Source organism: Gymnoscopelus microlampas, assembly GCF_963454915.1.
Source record: "Gymnoscopelus microlampas genome assembly, chromosome: 20".
Taxonomy (NCBI): Eukaryota; Metazoa; Chordata; class Actinopteri; order Myctophiformes; family Myctophidae; genus Gymnoscopelus; species Gymnoscopelus microlampas.
Window position 1 is genome coordinate 13,424,751 of NC_139957.1, and position 18,101 is coordinate 13,442,851.

The 18,101-nt window shown below is 42.3% G+C and overlaps 2 protein-coding genes across 11 annotated transcripts in view; one reads left to right on the top strand and one right to left on the bottom strand.

Moving 5' to 3' along the window:
• Positions 1-10,438, top strand: part of mark3a (MAP/microtubule affinity-regulating kinase 3a) — a 47,444-nt gene extending 37,006 nt beyond the window's left edge. For 2 of the 10 annotated variants that reach the window (XM_084043924.1, XM_084043925.1), the window contains exons 14-18: positions 151-254; positions 2,170-2,445; positions 3,551-3,577; positions 8,515-8,559; positions 9,548-10,438. In XM_084043924.1, the coding sequence (XP_083900050.1) occupies positions 151-254; positions 2,170-2,445; positions 3,551-3,577; positions 8,515-8,559; positions 9,548-9,896 (801 nt within the window). In that variant the 3' untranslated portion in view covers positions 9,897-10,438. Of the gene's footprint in view, positions 1-150; positions 255-2,169; positions 2,446-3,550; positions 3,578-6,293; positions 6,374-6,839; positions 6,894-8,514; positions 8,560-9,547 lie in introns of all 10 variants that reach the window. The other 8 variants (XM_084043926.1, XM_084043927.1, XM_084043930.1 and 5 more) reach the window with 7 other exon arrangements.
• A 1,900-nt stretch (positions 10,439-12,338) lies between these two features.
• Positions 12,339-17,057, bottom strand: ckba (creatine kinase, brain a). Its single transcript, XM_084043987.1, has 8 exons — positions 16,928-17,057; positions 16,255-16,456; positions 14,701-14,855; positions 14,361-14,493; positions 13,660-13,831; positions 13,227-13,350; positions 12,844-13,033; positions 12,339-12,681 (listed from the first exon to the last, which is right to left on the bottom strand). The coding sequence occupies exons 2-8, from the start codon at positions 16,445-16,447 to the stop codon at positions 12,503-12,505; spliced, it is 1,146 nt and encodes a 381-aa protein (XP_083900113.1). The 5' UTR covers positions 16,448-16,456; positions 16,928-17,057; the 3' UTR covers positions 12,339-12,502.
• Between the last annotated feature and the right edge of the window lie 1,044 nt (positions 17,058-18,101).

Below are 18,101 nucleotides of genomic sequence, written 5' to 3' on the forward strand. Positions count from 1 at the left end.
ATATATATATGTATATGTGTGTGTATGTGAGGTTAAATCTAATATCCTGATATGATTTAGTTATTTTCTCAATCACTTGGAAATTTTTATTTTTAATCATGAATTTGTGTATGAACTAACCGATTGCCTCTCCTCTTCTGTTGTGTGTAGAATAACACTGCGTCAGCAGGCATGACCAGGAGGAACACGTATGTCTGTAGCGACAGAAACAACGCAGACCGTCTGTCCGTTATTCCTAATGGGAAGGAGAACAGGTACGTTTCAGTTTTGTGTCCGGGTTTTTTCAGTACAGTCTCGCCATCCCAAACCGTTTGGCTTCAGGTCTAAAGGGGTTTCTGCTGGTTTAAGGGAAAACACATGATCCTGTCTAGAGGACCCCGTTTGTTTTCTTCTTTTTCTTGTGTTTCTATTATGTTACTTTTCCCCCCTCTTCTTCCGTTTGTCTTTTCTTACTTACTTTTCAATTCTGCCTGTTTGGGTTTTTCTGTTGTTGTTGTTTGCTGTTGATCAAGCAGCATGACTGAGATGGCTTGTGCGACTACTAGCCCCTCGTCTGCCTTTGCGCCCGGCGCGTTCGGTGCCTCGTCCAGTTCGGTGCGGATGAGGTATCAAAACGTTGGCCCCCTGTACGCTTGCCAGGCAGGGTGGGCCACTCTGCCACACTCCTACTACGAGCTGGACTACTATACGCCCAAGTAAGACGGCAGGGACTGCAGATCTCGCCCCTCGTCTGTCTCTCCCCTCTCTCGTGTTTCTCAAACACCCCTACATCCCCACTCCCCTCGCTAATCCACACAGTCAACCCCAACATCCAGCTGCTTTACGCTGCTCGTCTTAACCTCCTAACTAAACCATGGACTTCACCGCTTGGCTGAGGAGAATAGAGGCAAACGCTTCTAATGTGGTATTTCAACCAAGGGTTGGGTGAAAGGAGACTTGAAGGGCAAATGGACTGTAGTCGCATTCTGGATTTAAGGTGTCTGATTCATACTTGTTGAAACCATTTGTTGAACAAGAATGTCCTGAATCCAGTTTGCTGGTGTGTTTTTGAGGCTGTCAGTCATCTGTCACCAACCACAAAACGGAGAATCTCTCAGCTGCTCTGTCAAAGCTCTACAGCAGAAACACTGCGATAACCGCTATGATCCTGGTCTCTCCTCAGTCCTCTGCTCTGAACTTTGAGCTCTGAGCCCCCCCCCCCCCCCCCAGCTGGACCCTTCATCACTTGTCCCTGTCACAAAAGTCCAGATCTGTCTGTCACTCACTCATTCCTCTGTAGTTCTACCGTCCAGCCCCCTCAGTCAGCCTTGTTTTTGTTTAGTTTCTAACTGAATAGGTATACCACAACTCACATCGTTTAAGATAACGCCTAGGATGGTAAATTAAAGGTGCTGTAAGTGGTATTTCTTTGGTTGTTTTTTAATTAAGAGAGAACCAATTTATCAGCTTCGATTTTAATATTGTTCTAATTCTGTCTGCTCATTTCTTTGTTTCATCACTTCCAATTTCACTTTCAGGACATCTCTCTCCTGATTGGATGAAACTGGTATCCTGACTTGAAAATGAGTTTTCTGCTTACTAAAGAGCTGGGGATGGAACCCCTGTTACTGAGCACTCTATGATTAACGCAATGATTACTATAAGAATATAGAGATATTTAACCCTTACTTTAACAAAAAAAAAATCACTTACACCCCCTTTTAATGTTGGATACATCTTTTTTACATCATTTTCCCACCCTCGGTTTAACATCTAGCTGGCCAGATTCACTTAACCTAGAAGTCAGTGGAATGAAGAGACACCAGAAATCCATGTTCTCAGTCATAAATCTGAAGACACAAAGGGAGTGTGACGGCAGCCAGAGGTTTTCCTCTGCACCAAGATACTGTTCCGTACCTATATACAGTACTGGTCCTAGTGTGGTTATGGTACAGCACAGTAGACTGTAACCACCTAAAAACCTACTTCATCATATGACGAATAACAAAAAATGTTCACTACAAGCTCAGTAAAAATAAGAGAAAAAATGTTAACGACCAAAAAAGAATTTGGCCAAAATAGGGATGCCAGAGCAATGTGGTTAACCTGGCCATCCATGACTTCTACTCCACAATGTGATTTTGCCATTTTCCACTCTGACCTCTGACCCCCCTCCCGTCTCTACCTTAGCAGCGTAGCGGTGTCTCCCGGCGGCACCCAGAGGAACCCGGGTACGTCCACCCACAGCATCTCCAATGCCACCACGCCCGACAGGCTACGCTTCCCACGAAGCACTGCCACCCGCAGCACCTTCCACGGGGGCCAGCTGAGGGACCGACGCACGGCCACCTACAACGGACCCCCGGCATCGCCCACGCTCTCCCACGACGCCACGCCCCTCTCCCAGGGACGCAGCCGCGGCACCAGCAACCTCTTCACCAAACTCACGTCCAAGCTCACGCGCAGGTAAGATAGATTGAGGTGCTGATGGAATGTTTGTCATTACAAGGCTTGGTGGAGTAGCTCAGTTATTACTCAGGTTGTAAACAGGAAGGCTAACGGTGTGCGCTGCTTTGTCTATGTGCCTTTATGACAGGGTTGGGGTTTAGGGCTCTTTCTGCTCATGTATGACAATGGATGAATTCAAACTCAAATGATATATATATTTTGTATTCCAGTGGTTCTCAAATATTTTTATGTCAAGACCCCCAGAATTGATATATTATATCACGACACATTGTGAGCTTCTAGATTAGCTATTTTTTAAGAGCCGAAGTATAAAATAGGGTGGTTAAACTGATTTTGAGAACCACAATCACAAGTTGGTTATTTACTTTAGTTGGATAAAAAGACTATAGTTTGCTGAATTAGTGGACTGAGTAGGAAGTGAATAGACCCCAACCCTTCTGTTCACAGTAGAATCCCCTGTGACTCCCTCTGTACCAATTAAAAACCAATCATAGAATTAGCGTCATTAATTACATGCTTTGGGAGGGGTCGCTCATTGTGCTGTAGAATGTGATTGATTCCTAAACTGTATCTGTCCTATCCTGGCTGCCTGTTGAAGACATTGACCTATTTTACATTGGACTGAATTGAACCCTGTGTAAAGTGCACAATTATTACTATTATTATTATTAGGGAGAATTTATGCCCTGAAGTTGACTTGTAAAATAAATATAATAGAATTATTGGTAACTCTTTACTGAATGATTTCTGTGAATGAGGTTATGGAAAGCTTTAAGTCCTCTGTAACACTGTAATTTTGTTCTTAGAGCAATGTCTTTTTATTTTATCTATATGGAGGACAAAGACTAAATGTAAACCATTGCTACGTAATCTAGTGTACAGAGCAGGCAGCCAGGCTAGTGACAACTGTTCTGCAATGACTGATCTAAAATGAGGAATTGAAATCAACACCTTTGATAGTTGTACGAAACTGCCCCCCTTTTCACTGTTGCTGATTCCAATCACTCCATTTTTGTTCACTCATTCAGATTTCTCATAATCTTTTCCCCTTCACTTCCTCCTTCACCATTTTCACTGTTCCTTTGTCTGGTTTCTGTTGTAGAAACATGTCATTCAGGTTTACCAAAAGGTAGGACCTTTGTCCTTTGCCTTGGCTCTGTGCACAAGTGAAAACAAATAACTTTACTCGATTCAACTCTTAACTCCAACTCTTAAAGCCGTGGGCTGCTAACTGCTTCACCTACTAACACGCACGCACGCACGCACGCACACACACACACACACACACACACACACACACACACACACACACACACACACACACACACACACACACACACACACACACACACACACACACAGCTTTGTAGTCGGTAGGCAGCAGGTGCAGTCATGTGCCAACAGAGTAGTGCTTCATAGCGCTGGTCCTTGGAGATTGCTTATAGACATATCCTTCTAGTAGAGTCAAATCAGAGAATACTTGGACCAGGTGAATCCAGTTATTACCTGGTAGGATAGAAAACCAGCAATGCCAGTGATCCCTTAGGACCAGGGTTAGGAATCCCTGCTAGAGGGGGCTGGAGCCAAATGTATTCTTTGTCGTATAAGCGTGTCACTCAATGTAAATAACAGGTTTTCAGTTTACTCTCACAGTGAGATTCAGTTATTTTCGGTGAGTGACACCTTCTTGCCACAAATAAAATATAAATCAGGCTCGAGTGTCTGCAGGATTTAATTTCAAAGAAACACTACACCAGCTGAATTCATTACTACCTCTCTGGTTGAAGGTGTTCTGATTAGTGGAGACACTCTGGTGTAGTGTTTGGTTGAACTGAAAGACTGCATTCAAGCTGCCCTCCGTTGTACATGACCAGTTCAGCAGAAACTGAGTTGTGTCAAGTTAGCTGTTATTGGCGAGAGACGGCTTTCAATAAAGAGACAACTGATTTGGGAGGCGAGACCTGTTAGCCTTCTCCAATGAGCTAGGTGTCATCCATCTACAACCACGCAGAACAAATAAAACTAGCCTGCCACTAATCAATCGCCAATGCATGCATGGGGTTTTGCTTCTGCAGCTGCTGTGGTCTGTTTTACTTTTCACCACATTAATGATTTAAGTATTGAATTGTGTGTGTGTGTGTGTGTGTGTGTGTGTGTGGAGTGAGTTTACTGTTGTAAATACACACTGGAGACTGTGACATGATGTTAAAAAGGGTTCTGTGTTGCAGCCTTGATACTAGCAGTACGTCTGTGGTTTTGGTTGCGGCAGCGTGTTGCTCTCTGTCATCTGTACAGAGCAAAGTATGTTCTCTTTGTCATCATGTAGCCGCCATGATTTTAGCACAAAATGTACACTCAAGACAATAGACTATTTAGATTTGCTGACATTTGATTAACTTGACTCATCCCCAAATGGAAATTCAACTGAGTAACCTTTCGTAAAGCAAAAAGTAATACAAAAAAATCATCCTTTATTTTCATTTTTTTAAAGACATGAATTAAAGAGATTATCTGGAGTAACAGTGAATCATATACAACCATTTATTTTTAAAGTTGAGTGTGTACTGCTCTCCTATTAAGAGATTTGTCTTATTGACAGACAGGAAAGCTTAGGGGAAGACTAGAGTAGTCAAAGGAGGAAGGCTCTAATGTGGTTCCATCTCAGGCAACATGTATTTCTGAACCACTGCATCATCAACAGGAACAAATATTTTGCTCAGGATTTATTCTCAAGTGGTCAAAGAAGAGATGTTTTTGCCACAGATCCTGAACAAAGGTCAGATTTTTACGACACTGATGATTCGTGGCTCAACTTGTGCTTTTGGATTTTCACTTCAGTACATGTGAAAAACAGGAAAGCGGGTGTAGACAGGGGAGATGATGTCACACTTGGGTCTGTGCCTACATGGTATGTTTGGTGTCTGGCTGAGCAAACCTGGATGCCTCCTAGATGAGGTTTATTAAATCCCTGAGGCCGCATTGAATATGGATAAGGTTACAAGACAAGGAAGCGGAAATTGTCCCCGATCTCAATATAATCTGCAATGGAAAAGGCACAATCTAAACTCTGGGTATGAGTACAATAGATGTCGCACCTGAGGAGGAGTGAGGCAGGGGACCGAGCTTATTGTCATGACAAGGTATATAGCAGTGGTTCTCAAAGTTGGGTCAAGGGACCCGCAGGGTTCTTTGGGGGGCTTCTAAATGGACCCTTATAGGTCTGTAACTCTGAGAGTGTGCAAATGGATCCAAATGGACCTTTTATGGGTCCATTTGGTTCTATTCGCACACTTCATGGGGGTTCTCGAAATGTAAATGTTTGAGAACCAATGGTGTATATTTTTTTCCTGTATGCACTGAAGAGGATCACCTGGTATATTTGCTCCTATCTCAGTTTTGTGGGCCATGTCTCCAGACACTGCAGTGCCCTCTAGTGGCTGGCTGAAGGGTAAACTGGCTCCATCATCCTGCCAGTGCCATCTATCAACTATCATTAGTCTTATCTGTTTCAGACAGGAGGCTCTGGTGTCATCTATCACGCCATCATCACTGCGTCCCGTCTCATTCCTTTCACCTCATCTTCCTCACTTGATTTATCTGCTGTCTGTCATCCTCCCATCCATTCGGCAAATTGGTCATCAGTCACAGCGCACCGTTGATCCCACCTCCTCATTTCTCCTCTCTGGCGTTAGCTAGCTTCCCTCACTCCTCTCGTCACTACCTCCTCCTCCTCCTCCTCTTCTTCCTCCTCTTCCTCTTCTGCCTTTGATGTGTGTCTTCCTAACCTTCCTGTGCCCTGTAACCTTTGACCTGTCACTGCTCTTCCTTCCTACCGTGTGTCTTAGGGTCAGTATTGACCCAGCCAAAAGGCAGACAGGCAAATCAGGGCCTGCCGTCCCCTCTGCCCAGGGAGCAAAGACCCTTAGTAAGTCTTCTGTCCAGCTATCTGGCCTGTTTGTTTTCTTTCTTCTCCGCTCCATCGCTCGATCAATCCTTCCGTCCTCCTCCCCGCCATCTCTCCATTCGTGGCAAATCACGAGTACATGACATTTCATTCTTTCCCATTTCAAGTCTTTCTTTGGCTTCCCATGTCCATTCTTTATCACTCTTCAGTTTTTCTTTGTTGGTTTTTCACACTTGATACCCTTCAATCATTCTTTCTTGCGCTTTCTGTGTCACAATTCATTTTTCTTCTTTTTTCTCTTACTCTTTATTACCCTTTCATTCTTTCTTCCTCACTCTTCCTTTCAATTTTTTTCTTTTCCTTCTCACTCTTTACTTATTAATCTTTGTTTCTCATTTTCTTCTTGCTATTTCTTTTTCTCTCACTCTCATGTATCCGTTTATTTTTCAAAATCATGCTCTTTTTCAGAATCCATCTTTTCTTCCAGATTCAGGAGCAGCAGATATAGAGAGTTGTAGGAAGTCGCAGAAGGAGATCTAGAGTAAGGGACCGCTTGAAACCTGTCCCCTCTCCCTCCACCACACACACACACCAGTCAGTCAGCTCTGTCACGGTTACGTAGAGGGAACACAAACACACATGACCTGCAGCGTCCCTTGTCTTTGTGTACACGTGTGTGTGTCACGCATTCCACAGTTCCTTGTTCCTTCCTTCCTTCCTTGCCCCAAGATTCAGTCTCAGCCCTTATCTTGACCCTCTGCTATTGCCGTAGAACACAGAATCCCACAGGATCTTTGAAACCCATGCCGCCATCCTCCTCCCTGCTCAAGGCTGGTCTGCATGCAGCCTTTCACAACTCTAAAACCAAGTGCTATTGGAGGTGGGGGTGGGGGGGTAGCTAGCTCTATTCTCGGCTAGTTTTGGGTTTTTAGGGAGTTCTTTTCATTTTAAAAAATGGCTTGTAGTTGGAAGAACTGGTTACAAATTCACTTAACAGTCGCTCTGCATTGTCTCTCCGTTTCTAGGACAAATCTCGTTAGGTATATTTTAGCCAGTAACAGGAGGGGACACACAGAGGACAGAAGACAAAATGGGCACACAACTGCTCTGCTTTCGTTTTCCTTCCAATAATCAATGAATTTACAGAGGACAACTTTTTGGGGATTTGTCTCAGGAATGTCACCTTAATCAGACAGGAACATCTTGTTACCAGGAGATATTTGGTTAGATGTTTGACCTTACTGTATTTGTCAACATCACCCTGAAAATGTCTGAAGTGGATCAAAATTCAGATGTCTCTTCTATGCCAGCACCTAAACCTCTGTGTACATGCACCGTAACACACTACATTGTATTATCAGTGTCCCAACAAACACTACATTATATCAGGGCTTCACAATTTGGCCAAAAATAATTATATTGCAAATATGAATTGAGATTACAATGAAGGCAAATCAATATGAATACGTCACCTGAAGTTTTCAACCTTTTAAAAAAAAACATACAGAAAAAATATATATTTATACTATAAGATGACAATACTTGGGGTTTGGCCACTTTGAATAAGATGTCCAGAATACATTATGAAACGCCTCATACCTTTGCCTTGTTCTTTGGAAATTGCAGTAGGCAGTATTGGGATTTTAAAGTCTCTTTGTCCCGCTACATTGTAGACCATCTTACATTGTATCATAAATCACATCTATGTTCTGGTGAATGTGAAACTGTACCAGTGCCAGTGCTTTAACACATCGCTCCATCAGCTGCATCTCCGTCTCACTCTCTGTTGAATGTTCTGTACATCATTTCTTATATCTGTCTGCTTTAAAAAAAAACAATTATTCTCCTTCACAAAACACATGAAGATGTTTATTTGCCACTGATCATCAATGGGTTTTCTTTCTTTCTTTCATTCCCATTGATCCTAATGGAAGGAGAAATGTCTTCCATTGTCGCTGTGTCTGGTAGAGGCTCTTATTACACAACTCAGCTTCACTATTCTTTTCCTCTCCCTCTTCTGTGTCAACACATTGCTCCATATCAATTCACTGTTTACTAAAATAAATTCACTATTTACATTAAGTAAAATGCATATCTGTTGTGCACAAACCACAACTTTGCTTTTTGTTTTTCTTCCCTCCCTCATCGACTTTTGCTCCCAGAGTCTCAACCGAGTTTGAGAGAAACGGGAGACCTGAGGGCTCAAGGTGAGGTTGTCTGTTTACATTCCCACTCCAGTGACCAGTAGGCCAAGTTTTCATGTTCTCTGTGTACAATCTGTCGGTCAAAACATAAGCTGCCTGGTTCCTCCCTGCACTGTCTCTTCTGGGTTGTTGTACTGTGTCACAGGTTTCAAGAATTTGCTCCAGTTCTTTTTCTTGTCATGTGTGTTGTTTCTAGTTTTGCATGGTGCTGCATTTGTGTTAATGCATTTGTTAACTAATGTTGCATGTTTTGGTATTGTAAACTAAAAGCTAGCCAAAATACCCTACTTACCTTTTAATTCAGCATGGGTTTATCTACTGGGTGAGAAATCACCATCAACCATAATGAATCAAATGCTTATACATTTTGTCTGTGGCTGTTAAATTTGTCCAATCTGTCCGTGACTTTGGCAGATAGCCAGCCAGTCTCTTCTCTGTACTAATTATAAAATTGTCTACTAAATTAATTCAAGTTGCTGGTTTATTTTGGAATCGACTGGCAGCTAAGAACGTAATGTAATCATTACAAAATGACCTAAATACATTTCCTACACTCTTCGTGTCTGTTCATGTTGCCCCAATGGCAACATTTTGATTAGGGCTGCAACTGTTGATTATTTTCTTTGCAATTATTGTATTGATTACTTCCTACACAGTTATTTTATACTTCATCGCACAACAGTGGTTATTTTCACAATAGTGAAAATAACCACTATTTTTTATTTTTTTTTCACAATAGTGAAAATAACCAATCTACAAGCACACAACGCATCGCGTTTTGAGCTTATAATGACATGCACAAAATAAGGCTCCGTTCAATATAGCTTGAATATTGTTTCCAAATGATTGAATCTATTACCGTAGTTTGATTAACTGTTATACCCCTAATCTTGATGCTGTTCGTGCTACTGTTAATTACAAATACACAGTGGAGAAGAGAACTGAACCCAAAGTAATTAGTGCTAATCCTGTTCTTTGTCTCCCCTGACAGTCGCCATGTACCTGGGGATCAGAAGGGGGAAATTAAAGACAGTGGTAAACCCCGCTCCCTCAGATTCACTTGGAGTATGAGGACCACCAGCTCCATGGAGCCCTGCGACATCATGCGGGAGATTCGCAAGGTGCTCGACGCCAACAACTGCGACTACGAGCAGCAGGAGAGCTTCCTGCTGCTGTGCGTGCACGGCGACGGGCACGCAGAGAACCTGGTGCAGTGGGAGATGGAGGTGTGCAAGCTGCCACGACTGTCACTCAACGGCGTCAGGTTTAAACGGATATCTGGCTCATCCATCGCTTTCAAAAACATCGCTTCCAAAGTTGCCAACGAGTTAAAGCTATGAACAAAAGGGTTTAAAACGACAACAAAAAAAGTATAAATATATATATATCTAGAAGTATTTAAGCTGTACAATCATCCAAGTAGCAGTTTCCAAATGTCTTTCTTTTTTTTTTTCTAAACAAAATACAGCAGAGTATGTATTGAATATTATAATGTATAGAGTAAGGCTTTTTGGCAATAATCACTGAGTTACTTACTAATATCTTGTCAAGTCTGTACCGACCACACGGGGGCTCCACCATTGAGTTGAATATGATTTGTCATGCTGTGAACGTGGACAAAATGAGCATTTCTAGTCTTATTTATTTCATAATTTTCTTTCCCCCTTGAACATCAACGATAACAAATGGAAATGAACGTAGTTTTTGTTTTGTTTTCAGTGTAAATAGTGTATCTTACTTTCAAGACGGCTTCACCGCAATACGGCTTTTTTTCCTTCTTCTTTTGTATCGTTTTAAAGTAGAGATGAGGGGAAGTCCATAGAAATGCCCACATGGTTAATAAGGTTCACTCACGTCTCAATTAAAGTGTCTGTCAACTTGATTATTTGTCTCCCAATATTCATTTAGTTTTTTTCCTCTTTTTTTTACATGTTTGAAATGAACATGATTTGTGATGTAGAAATCAAATGTATAATTTATGCTTTGTTGTACGACGGTGTTGTGCACCAAAATAGCATATTAATAGCATCTGTCGGGTGGAAACCTCATATGTCCTAAACTGTTACTTTTCAGGATTCAAATAAAAAAATAACAAAAGTAGTAAAAGTGTTTCGCTTAGCGTTTCGAGCTTGCAAATACTTTTGATGATTTTGTGTAGGGCTTTAATTTACGAAAGAAAACAGTAAAAATATGGAGAGGAGAGCTTTCTGCCCGACAGTGACGATATCTTGCATCCGCAGCACATTGTGAGTGGAGGGGTAAGGGATGGGTTTGATCTGTGAGAGCAGGTGGTGCTGGGGTACAGATGTACTGTTGAGCCTCTTGGAGGTGAATATTGTTTAAAGTGGTAGGTTAAAGGGATAGTTCACCCCCCAAATTACCTTCTTTCTATCGATTACTCACCCCATGGATGACCGGCGGAGTCCCTGGTAGGAAACTAAATGGAGACTCCTACACCGGTCATCAAATTGTCTTAAAAATGCAACAAAAACAAAACTTTCCATGAATTCGAGGCTTAATTGGGTGTGTAATTGATAGACAATAAGTCATTTTTTGGGTGAACTATCCCTTTAACAGAACATCTGCGATATGAGGTGCCTACTTAACCCCAATCCCACATCTACTCTCACAAGGCCCCCACCCTTTACTTCCTCTAACATACAATCTAGGTTTCTGCAAATGTGCTCAACAGAAGTAGCAAGGCAAGATTATTTGTATGGCACATTTCGACAAGGCAATCCAAAGTGCTTTACACAGCACTAAGACAAAATAAACACATTGAAATAATAGAATTACAGTGTAGCATATCCTCAGTAAAATGCATGTGGCAAAAAGAAAGGTTTTCAACTTTTAAACGAACAACAGTTGCAGCAGACATGCAGTTTTCTAAAAACTAAACAGTTCTGTGAACAGAAAGCAGACCTGTCCTAGACTACTTGAAGGGTCTGGATGGTTCATCATCAGAAATGTATCCTGGCCTTATTTTGAAGGCAATTCTATGACGTAGCCAGTGTAAAGATACTGGAACTGATTCACTTTCTTGGTATTTGTATGGACTTGCAGCCTTCTGAATCAACTGCAGCTACAGTATGATGCACTATAAGATGGTCACTTTCTGGGTATTACAATAGCATGTTTATAGTTTTACTGTGAAATATACCCCATTCAATATAAACTGGGTTTAACTAAGAAATGGTTTGGTTACCTTCTCCAATGCGGAGTTCTAATGCTTTAAAAGCATTAGAACTCAGGCTAATGACCAAATACACAAAATGCCACTGATGCTCCACTTTGTTTGCCAGTATAATGTTAGGGCAGTCATGAGGATTCTATTGCCTGGTGCACAGGGTCAGGGAAAACCATATCTAAAAGTGGGCTGAGGCCCATAGGGCAGGAACCTATCTCCTGGACATGACGCTAGTATGTCGCAGGGACTTACCTCTATAAGACCTTGTAACTCTGAAACCACCTGCACGCACTCTGATGTGCTAGCAGAAACACCCATACAAGATAACAAAGAGGCGAGCGAAGGGGGAAGCCAGAAACGCTAGTGTGAGAGCAGAAGTGGCCAATTGCATTTTAGGGAAGAAAAATTAAAACCCAGCCTAAAAGTACTACTTCCTAGAATTGTACTAGAGTAAACGTAAAATATTTGTCTTGGAAAGGTATTCAAGTAAGCGTAATAAGTATTTTTTTTAAATCTAATACTTGAAGTACATATCCAGTCACTCACCATTTTAAACACAGGTTAACCGGTTTGCAAGGATAAAACAACAACTCAGTGATCAGAACAATTTTTATTCCCTGCTCAAATCCACCCTCACATTCAAACCACTATGTGAGAGTTAGTGCCATTTAATACAGAGTGCATTCCAGGACAGTTGAACATTCATTGACGAACAAACGGAGGAGAGGAACAGTAACGGGGAGGTACAAGAGGTTGGGCTTATTTCTGGGTGGGCATTATATCATCGATGGACTGTCCCTTCTCCAACTTCTTCTCCATCTCAACCATTAGCTTGACTCCATCCACCACCATCTGCACCAAATCCACCTCAGAGAAGCCCAGCCTGTCAGCATTGGAGATGTCAAACGTTCCGCCCACAGCAGCCGTGTCAACGCCACCTGAAAGAGAGAGAACAGAGTGGATGTTAAATAGATTGACAAGCATGTGGTTATCTACATAAACATTGGACATTGTGTGGCATTGTTTAGACAGACTGCTAAAAAGAAAACATGCAGCGAAGTAGCGATGAAGTTTGAGTTGCATGGAGAATGTGTCCTCACCAGTTCCACGTTTCTGGAGCCTTAGCCTCTTGAGAATCTCCTCAAATTTAGCGTTTTTGCTCAGGTTAGGCAGTTTGACATGCACTCCTGCACGCAGGCCAGTTCCCAGGTTAGAGGGGCAGGTAAGCACGTAGCCCAGATGCTCGTTCCACATTAATGCATGTCCCCTTTCTTTGAGCAGGTTCTCGATCTGTAGAATAAACAATGATAAGTTAGGTCTTAAACCCTATATGTTCGATGACCCCCAGGGGTCTATCATTAGCCACCTCATTTACCCCCCTCTACCCAAGGGGTAGAGGGTCCCTATTCTGAAATGCCCAGAATAGGGACCCTATGGTTCATGTGGTTAAAACCTGATCACCCGATTTGTTTTCACTACCAACCTTGGTGAGGCCAGTGCAGAAGCGGTTGAAGACTTCCTTCATGTTTCCTCCCTTCTCCATGGAGATGACACGAAGATGGTCCTCCTCGTTGACCCACACCAGGAAGGTCTTGGTGTCATTATGCCTGTCATACACAACAAAAGCAAAGCTTGTTTCATCTACAAATTGAAAAAGTGACACCTGTACTATTGTATTGAACTGTACTCTGTGCTTTTTTGCAAACTGTTAAGTATTCAATCAATCCATAGCACAATTACCAATAGAAGATAACCATTAATCAACCGACTGCATCATGTATACTTAAAATGTATGCATGTTGACTCCCAATGTATGCATGTTGTATACTTAAAATGTATGCATGTTGACTCCCTCTGACTTCCCTCTGACATATTCAAACAGAGGAAACCAACTCTAAATGGTCAAAGGCCCCTACCAGATGCCCCTGGCATCAGGCCAGTCGCGGCCCATCCCAGACGCTAGCAGCAGAGGAGAGACTGGCTTGTCGAACAGGAAGTGGTCGTCAATGAGCTGCGTTTGCTCGGCGTCTGTCATGTCCTTGAGGGCGTAGTACTTCCCCTTCAGGTCTCCTGACAGAGCTGCCAGAGCTGCAAGGGAGGACAAACGAGTTCAGAGAATATTGAGTAGACTTCACTGGTAATACAGAAATGTTATAACATCCACCACTAGAGGGCACTCTGTGCCAACTTAACAGCGGTCAGCATTCTAGACATATTGATGTCCATACCATAAGTAACTGTAATCTTAATAACACATTCTATCACAGCACTGTTGATTTTGTCACAACATTGCTTCACTCAACTCCTACTAGCAGTGAAACAGTGGCTGTTGCACACAACAGAGTAGGCAATTCTTTTTACCCATTTTCTGCTAATTTAGTTGTTATGCTAATGAATTCCTCTACACTGCTCTTGTATTCTACCAGCTCACCTGCCAGTGAGGAGCCCCCAAATGGAGGACTAGTGCCTTCGTCCAATCCTCCCATTTAACACCCCCCACTGACAGGCGCCGGCCCAGCCTGTAGGAGCACGTGCAGCGACAAACTTCCCCCTCTCTAACACGGGCCAATTCTCTGTATAGAGGTCAAGATGGAGGACATCCTCTATTCTATTGTACCTTCAATGGAGAGTTTCTCCACAGCCCGCCTCTCTCCACGGCTGCAGTGTGGCGGCAAGGAGATACCGCGGATACTCCTGCCTGTTCGGACGCGGGAGCTCAGGACGTAGTTGGGGTCAAGGTCATCTCCACCCTGAGGAAGGAAGGAAGAACACAGAGTAAATTAGGTTAGGATGTCCTTGTGTTGGGAGCACTGTGTTTTTAATCGTAGACTGCTTCATTCTGCCAGGTTGAGGCTAGTGTACACATGCAAATGTGGAAAGCATTCTAATCTCCCATCAGTATGAGTATTGTGTTCGACTAGAGGTTTGAGCCATGTAATGCTGTATTGCAGCAGTACCTTCAGGTTGGCAGGGTTGAGGTCGGTCTTGTGCTTGTCTGAGGGCTTGTAGCCTCCATGTCGGTCCTCAATCACGGGGTCCAGCAGCTCCTTGAAGACCTCGTATGTCTCCTCGTCTCCAGCCACGCAGCCCACAGTCATAATGAAGGGATGGCCTGGATAGACGGAATACAGTCAACACCATCACAGGAATATAATATTTTAGTCCCCTTTAGTCGTTTCAGGGCATTTGTGACTGTACATCTGCATGAAATGTACCCATCCTAACTATTAGGAGTAGGGGTGTCACAATTCTGGAAATATGGATTACATTTAGTGATTTCAAGGTCACAACTCAATTCAATGTATGATTACATTTTGCACTGTTGGATAGAATTATGCAATTGAAATCCTGGTGGCTTTTGCACATTAGGGAACAATCTGTACTCTACTGCCATGTAGAGGCTCTTCTATTATGCAACTGCAGTGTGCGCGCCAGTCTTCCCATCTAACAGCAGGTGCCGTTAGCTCTTGATGGCAATATGACCTCCATTTTAAAGTCATGGATTCAATTCTTGCTCATTTCAAGTTTTTTTTTTATTGCTACCATACCCCCTACTGTAGGAGCTGTGGGTGCCATTAATGCAGTGCCTGGGGAGCAGTTAGGGGTAAGTGTCTTGCTCAAGGACACTTCCGGCACAGACTGAGCAGACTAGGGGGGGGGGGCAAACCAAGGACCTTCTGATTCCCAGACAGCCTCTCCATTCAGCTATGGCCGCCCTAAAAACCCTAGCCTCACATGCATGTTGAATTTGAACATGACTTATTTTGAACTCAGTGAGAGCCCTTATGGGTCAATCCTTGTCTGAATGACACCATCTATGATGAAGCCTTAGTGGGCGACACGCTTTCACAGTTTCTTGCACATCTCCAGGGTGAGGAACTTGTGGTTCTAGTGCCGAATTAGATCTGTTAACTCATCCTCAGCCGACAGTCCCTTGATGTTCATTTTGACCATCTCTGAACGAAATGGCAAAAGACTCATTCGACTACAGGGTGGAGGCAAATTACCTGTTATGCTACACAGGGCTGCAGTAGCCCATCATATTTGGCTTAAATTCTCCTTAAAAAGGTTTGAATATGAGCATGCTTGTCAACACAAACACTACCAACCTAGTATTCATAATTTGGAGCCTCTGCACTGAAAATATGCATTACTTTACATTTAAATGGTTAAAGTGTCCATTTAACTTTTTATTTTAACCAAAAATCTATCCTGGCCTATGCAACAGTGAGTCTGTTAAAATGTATAAAATTCCTAAATTGGGCCTTTTGGAGGAGAAATGTTGTGGGCTACTATAAATATAGGCTAATCTAGCACTTCAGGTTTTTTTTTAAACCATGTTTTATAAGTGGACAAGGTCACAGTGAAAAGCCTCTCCCTTTCTGGTGCATGATGCATTAACACTAATACCAAGGCACAGAGGCTGATTCTCCTCATGAAACGCCATTGATCAGAAGCTTAAAAGCAGCTTGGAGGGTTAGGGTGGGGTGGAGCCTTTTCCTTGTTCTTACCTGGGTTGTCGATCCCGGTCTGAATGACATCATCCAGAGTAAATCCACTGGGCGTCTGTTTGCTCCTCAGCCTCTCATACATGGCAGGAGTCAGGACCTTGGCCATATGGTTGTTGTGTTTGGTCAGGTCTGGAAACTCCTGCTCGGAGGTGTACTTCATCTTCAGCTGGTTGTGGGTGTTACCGAAAGGCATGATTGATCCCTACAGACGCCAGTGGGGGTGGAATGGTGGATGGAAGACATGGATGCATTAATAAAAAGGCACCAAAAAAAAAGCCCCAGAAAAAATCTTTGGGGGAAAAAAAAGGAAAAAACCGGGGCAGCAAAGTAAATACCGAGAGACCACAGATCGGATTATTTCTTCATAATAAATCTAAAAATGTAATGCACCAGGATCTACGGAGATTAAGGCGAGGGTTGGATTGGAAGACATTGACGGCTACAATTTTAGAGTGGAAAAAATAAACATTTTAAATTATACGTTAGAAAAATGCATGTAATGTCCCAGTTTAAAAATGATATTTAGGCTATTTTCACCATAATCCGTCGACATGACTGACGACATAAATCCTGACAATAAAATATAATAAAAATGCAGCCTTGAAAATTAAAACTAATGCATTTTGACAACATAAAAATGGTCAAATCCGAGGGAAAAAACAGATAATCCTACCTGTTGTCGTCGAACGTCACTACTACTACTACCAGTAGATACAAAGATCCCTATTGTTACAGCCGAGGAACAGAACGATCACCAGCAGCAGCGTTGTAGCAGCTCTGAACTACTCAGGACAATGAGCTGCTTGCCTGTTTTATAGAAGACGCTGTCGCCTCCCATTGGCCAGTATTTGTAGTCCATTCATTCCATTGGAGGCGCTGGGTTGTCTTTTCGAGTTAATTGGACTGCATTCTCCAATGGTATGATATAAAATGTGCTTAATATGCAGTGGTAGAAAAAGTAATCAATTTTTTTTACTCAAGTAAAGGTATCAATACTGCAATGGAGAAATACTCTGTTACAAGTAAAAGTCCGGAATTACAAATGTACTTGAGCAAAAGTACAAAAGTATTGGTATCGAAATGTACTTAAAGCACCAAAAGTAGAAAGTACTCATTATGCAAATGTATACAAATGTATACAAATCTTTTGAAAATAGCAGCTCTACAAGCTCACAATGTGTCGCGAATGCCACGCACTGTGAGCTTGTAGATCTGCTATTTTCAAATGGCCTAATAGGGCTTAAGTGGGTAATATATGTTTTTCAAATAATTGTAGTGGAGTAAAAGTACAGCAAATTGGAAATACTCCAGTAAAGTAAAAAATACCTCAAAATTGTACTTGAGTAAATGTACTTAGTTACTTTACACCACTTAATATGATTAAAATGGATGGAATTCCTTGTTCTTGTGCTTTCCACAAGAACAAAAGGTTTGGGGGTTTGGGGGAGAGGGGGTGGTGGTGGGGGGGATGATTTCCCAATATGGAGGTTTAGCAGCTCGCCAGGAGAAATGATCACAAAACAGCCAGGAGAGGAGACTCCTGGCCAAAACAGGAGTCTGGATTTCCTTAGATTTGAACTATTTAAAAATAAATAATACAATTATTTTATATGTATATATATATATTTTAATATATATATAAATATCAGATCTATAAGCTCACAACATGACGCAATGCGTTGTAAGCTTGTAGATAGGCTATTGTTTGCTATTTGTATGCGACACATTTGCACAAGGAATGATAAATGCAGCTTTTCACGGGACTCCCTACGTCATCATTTGGAGCCACGAACTTACAACACATCTGCGCACGCCATGCTCTCATGGAGATGAGAGTATGATGCTTT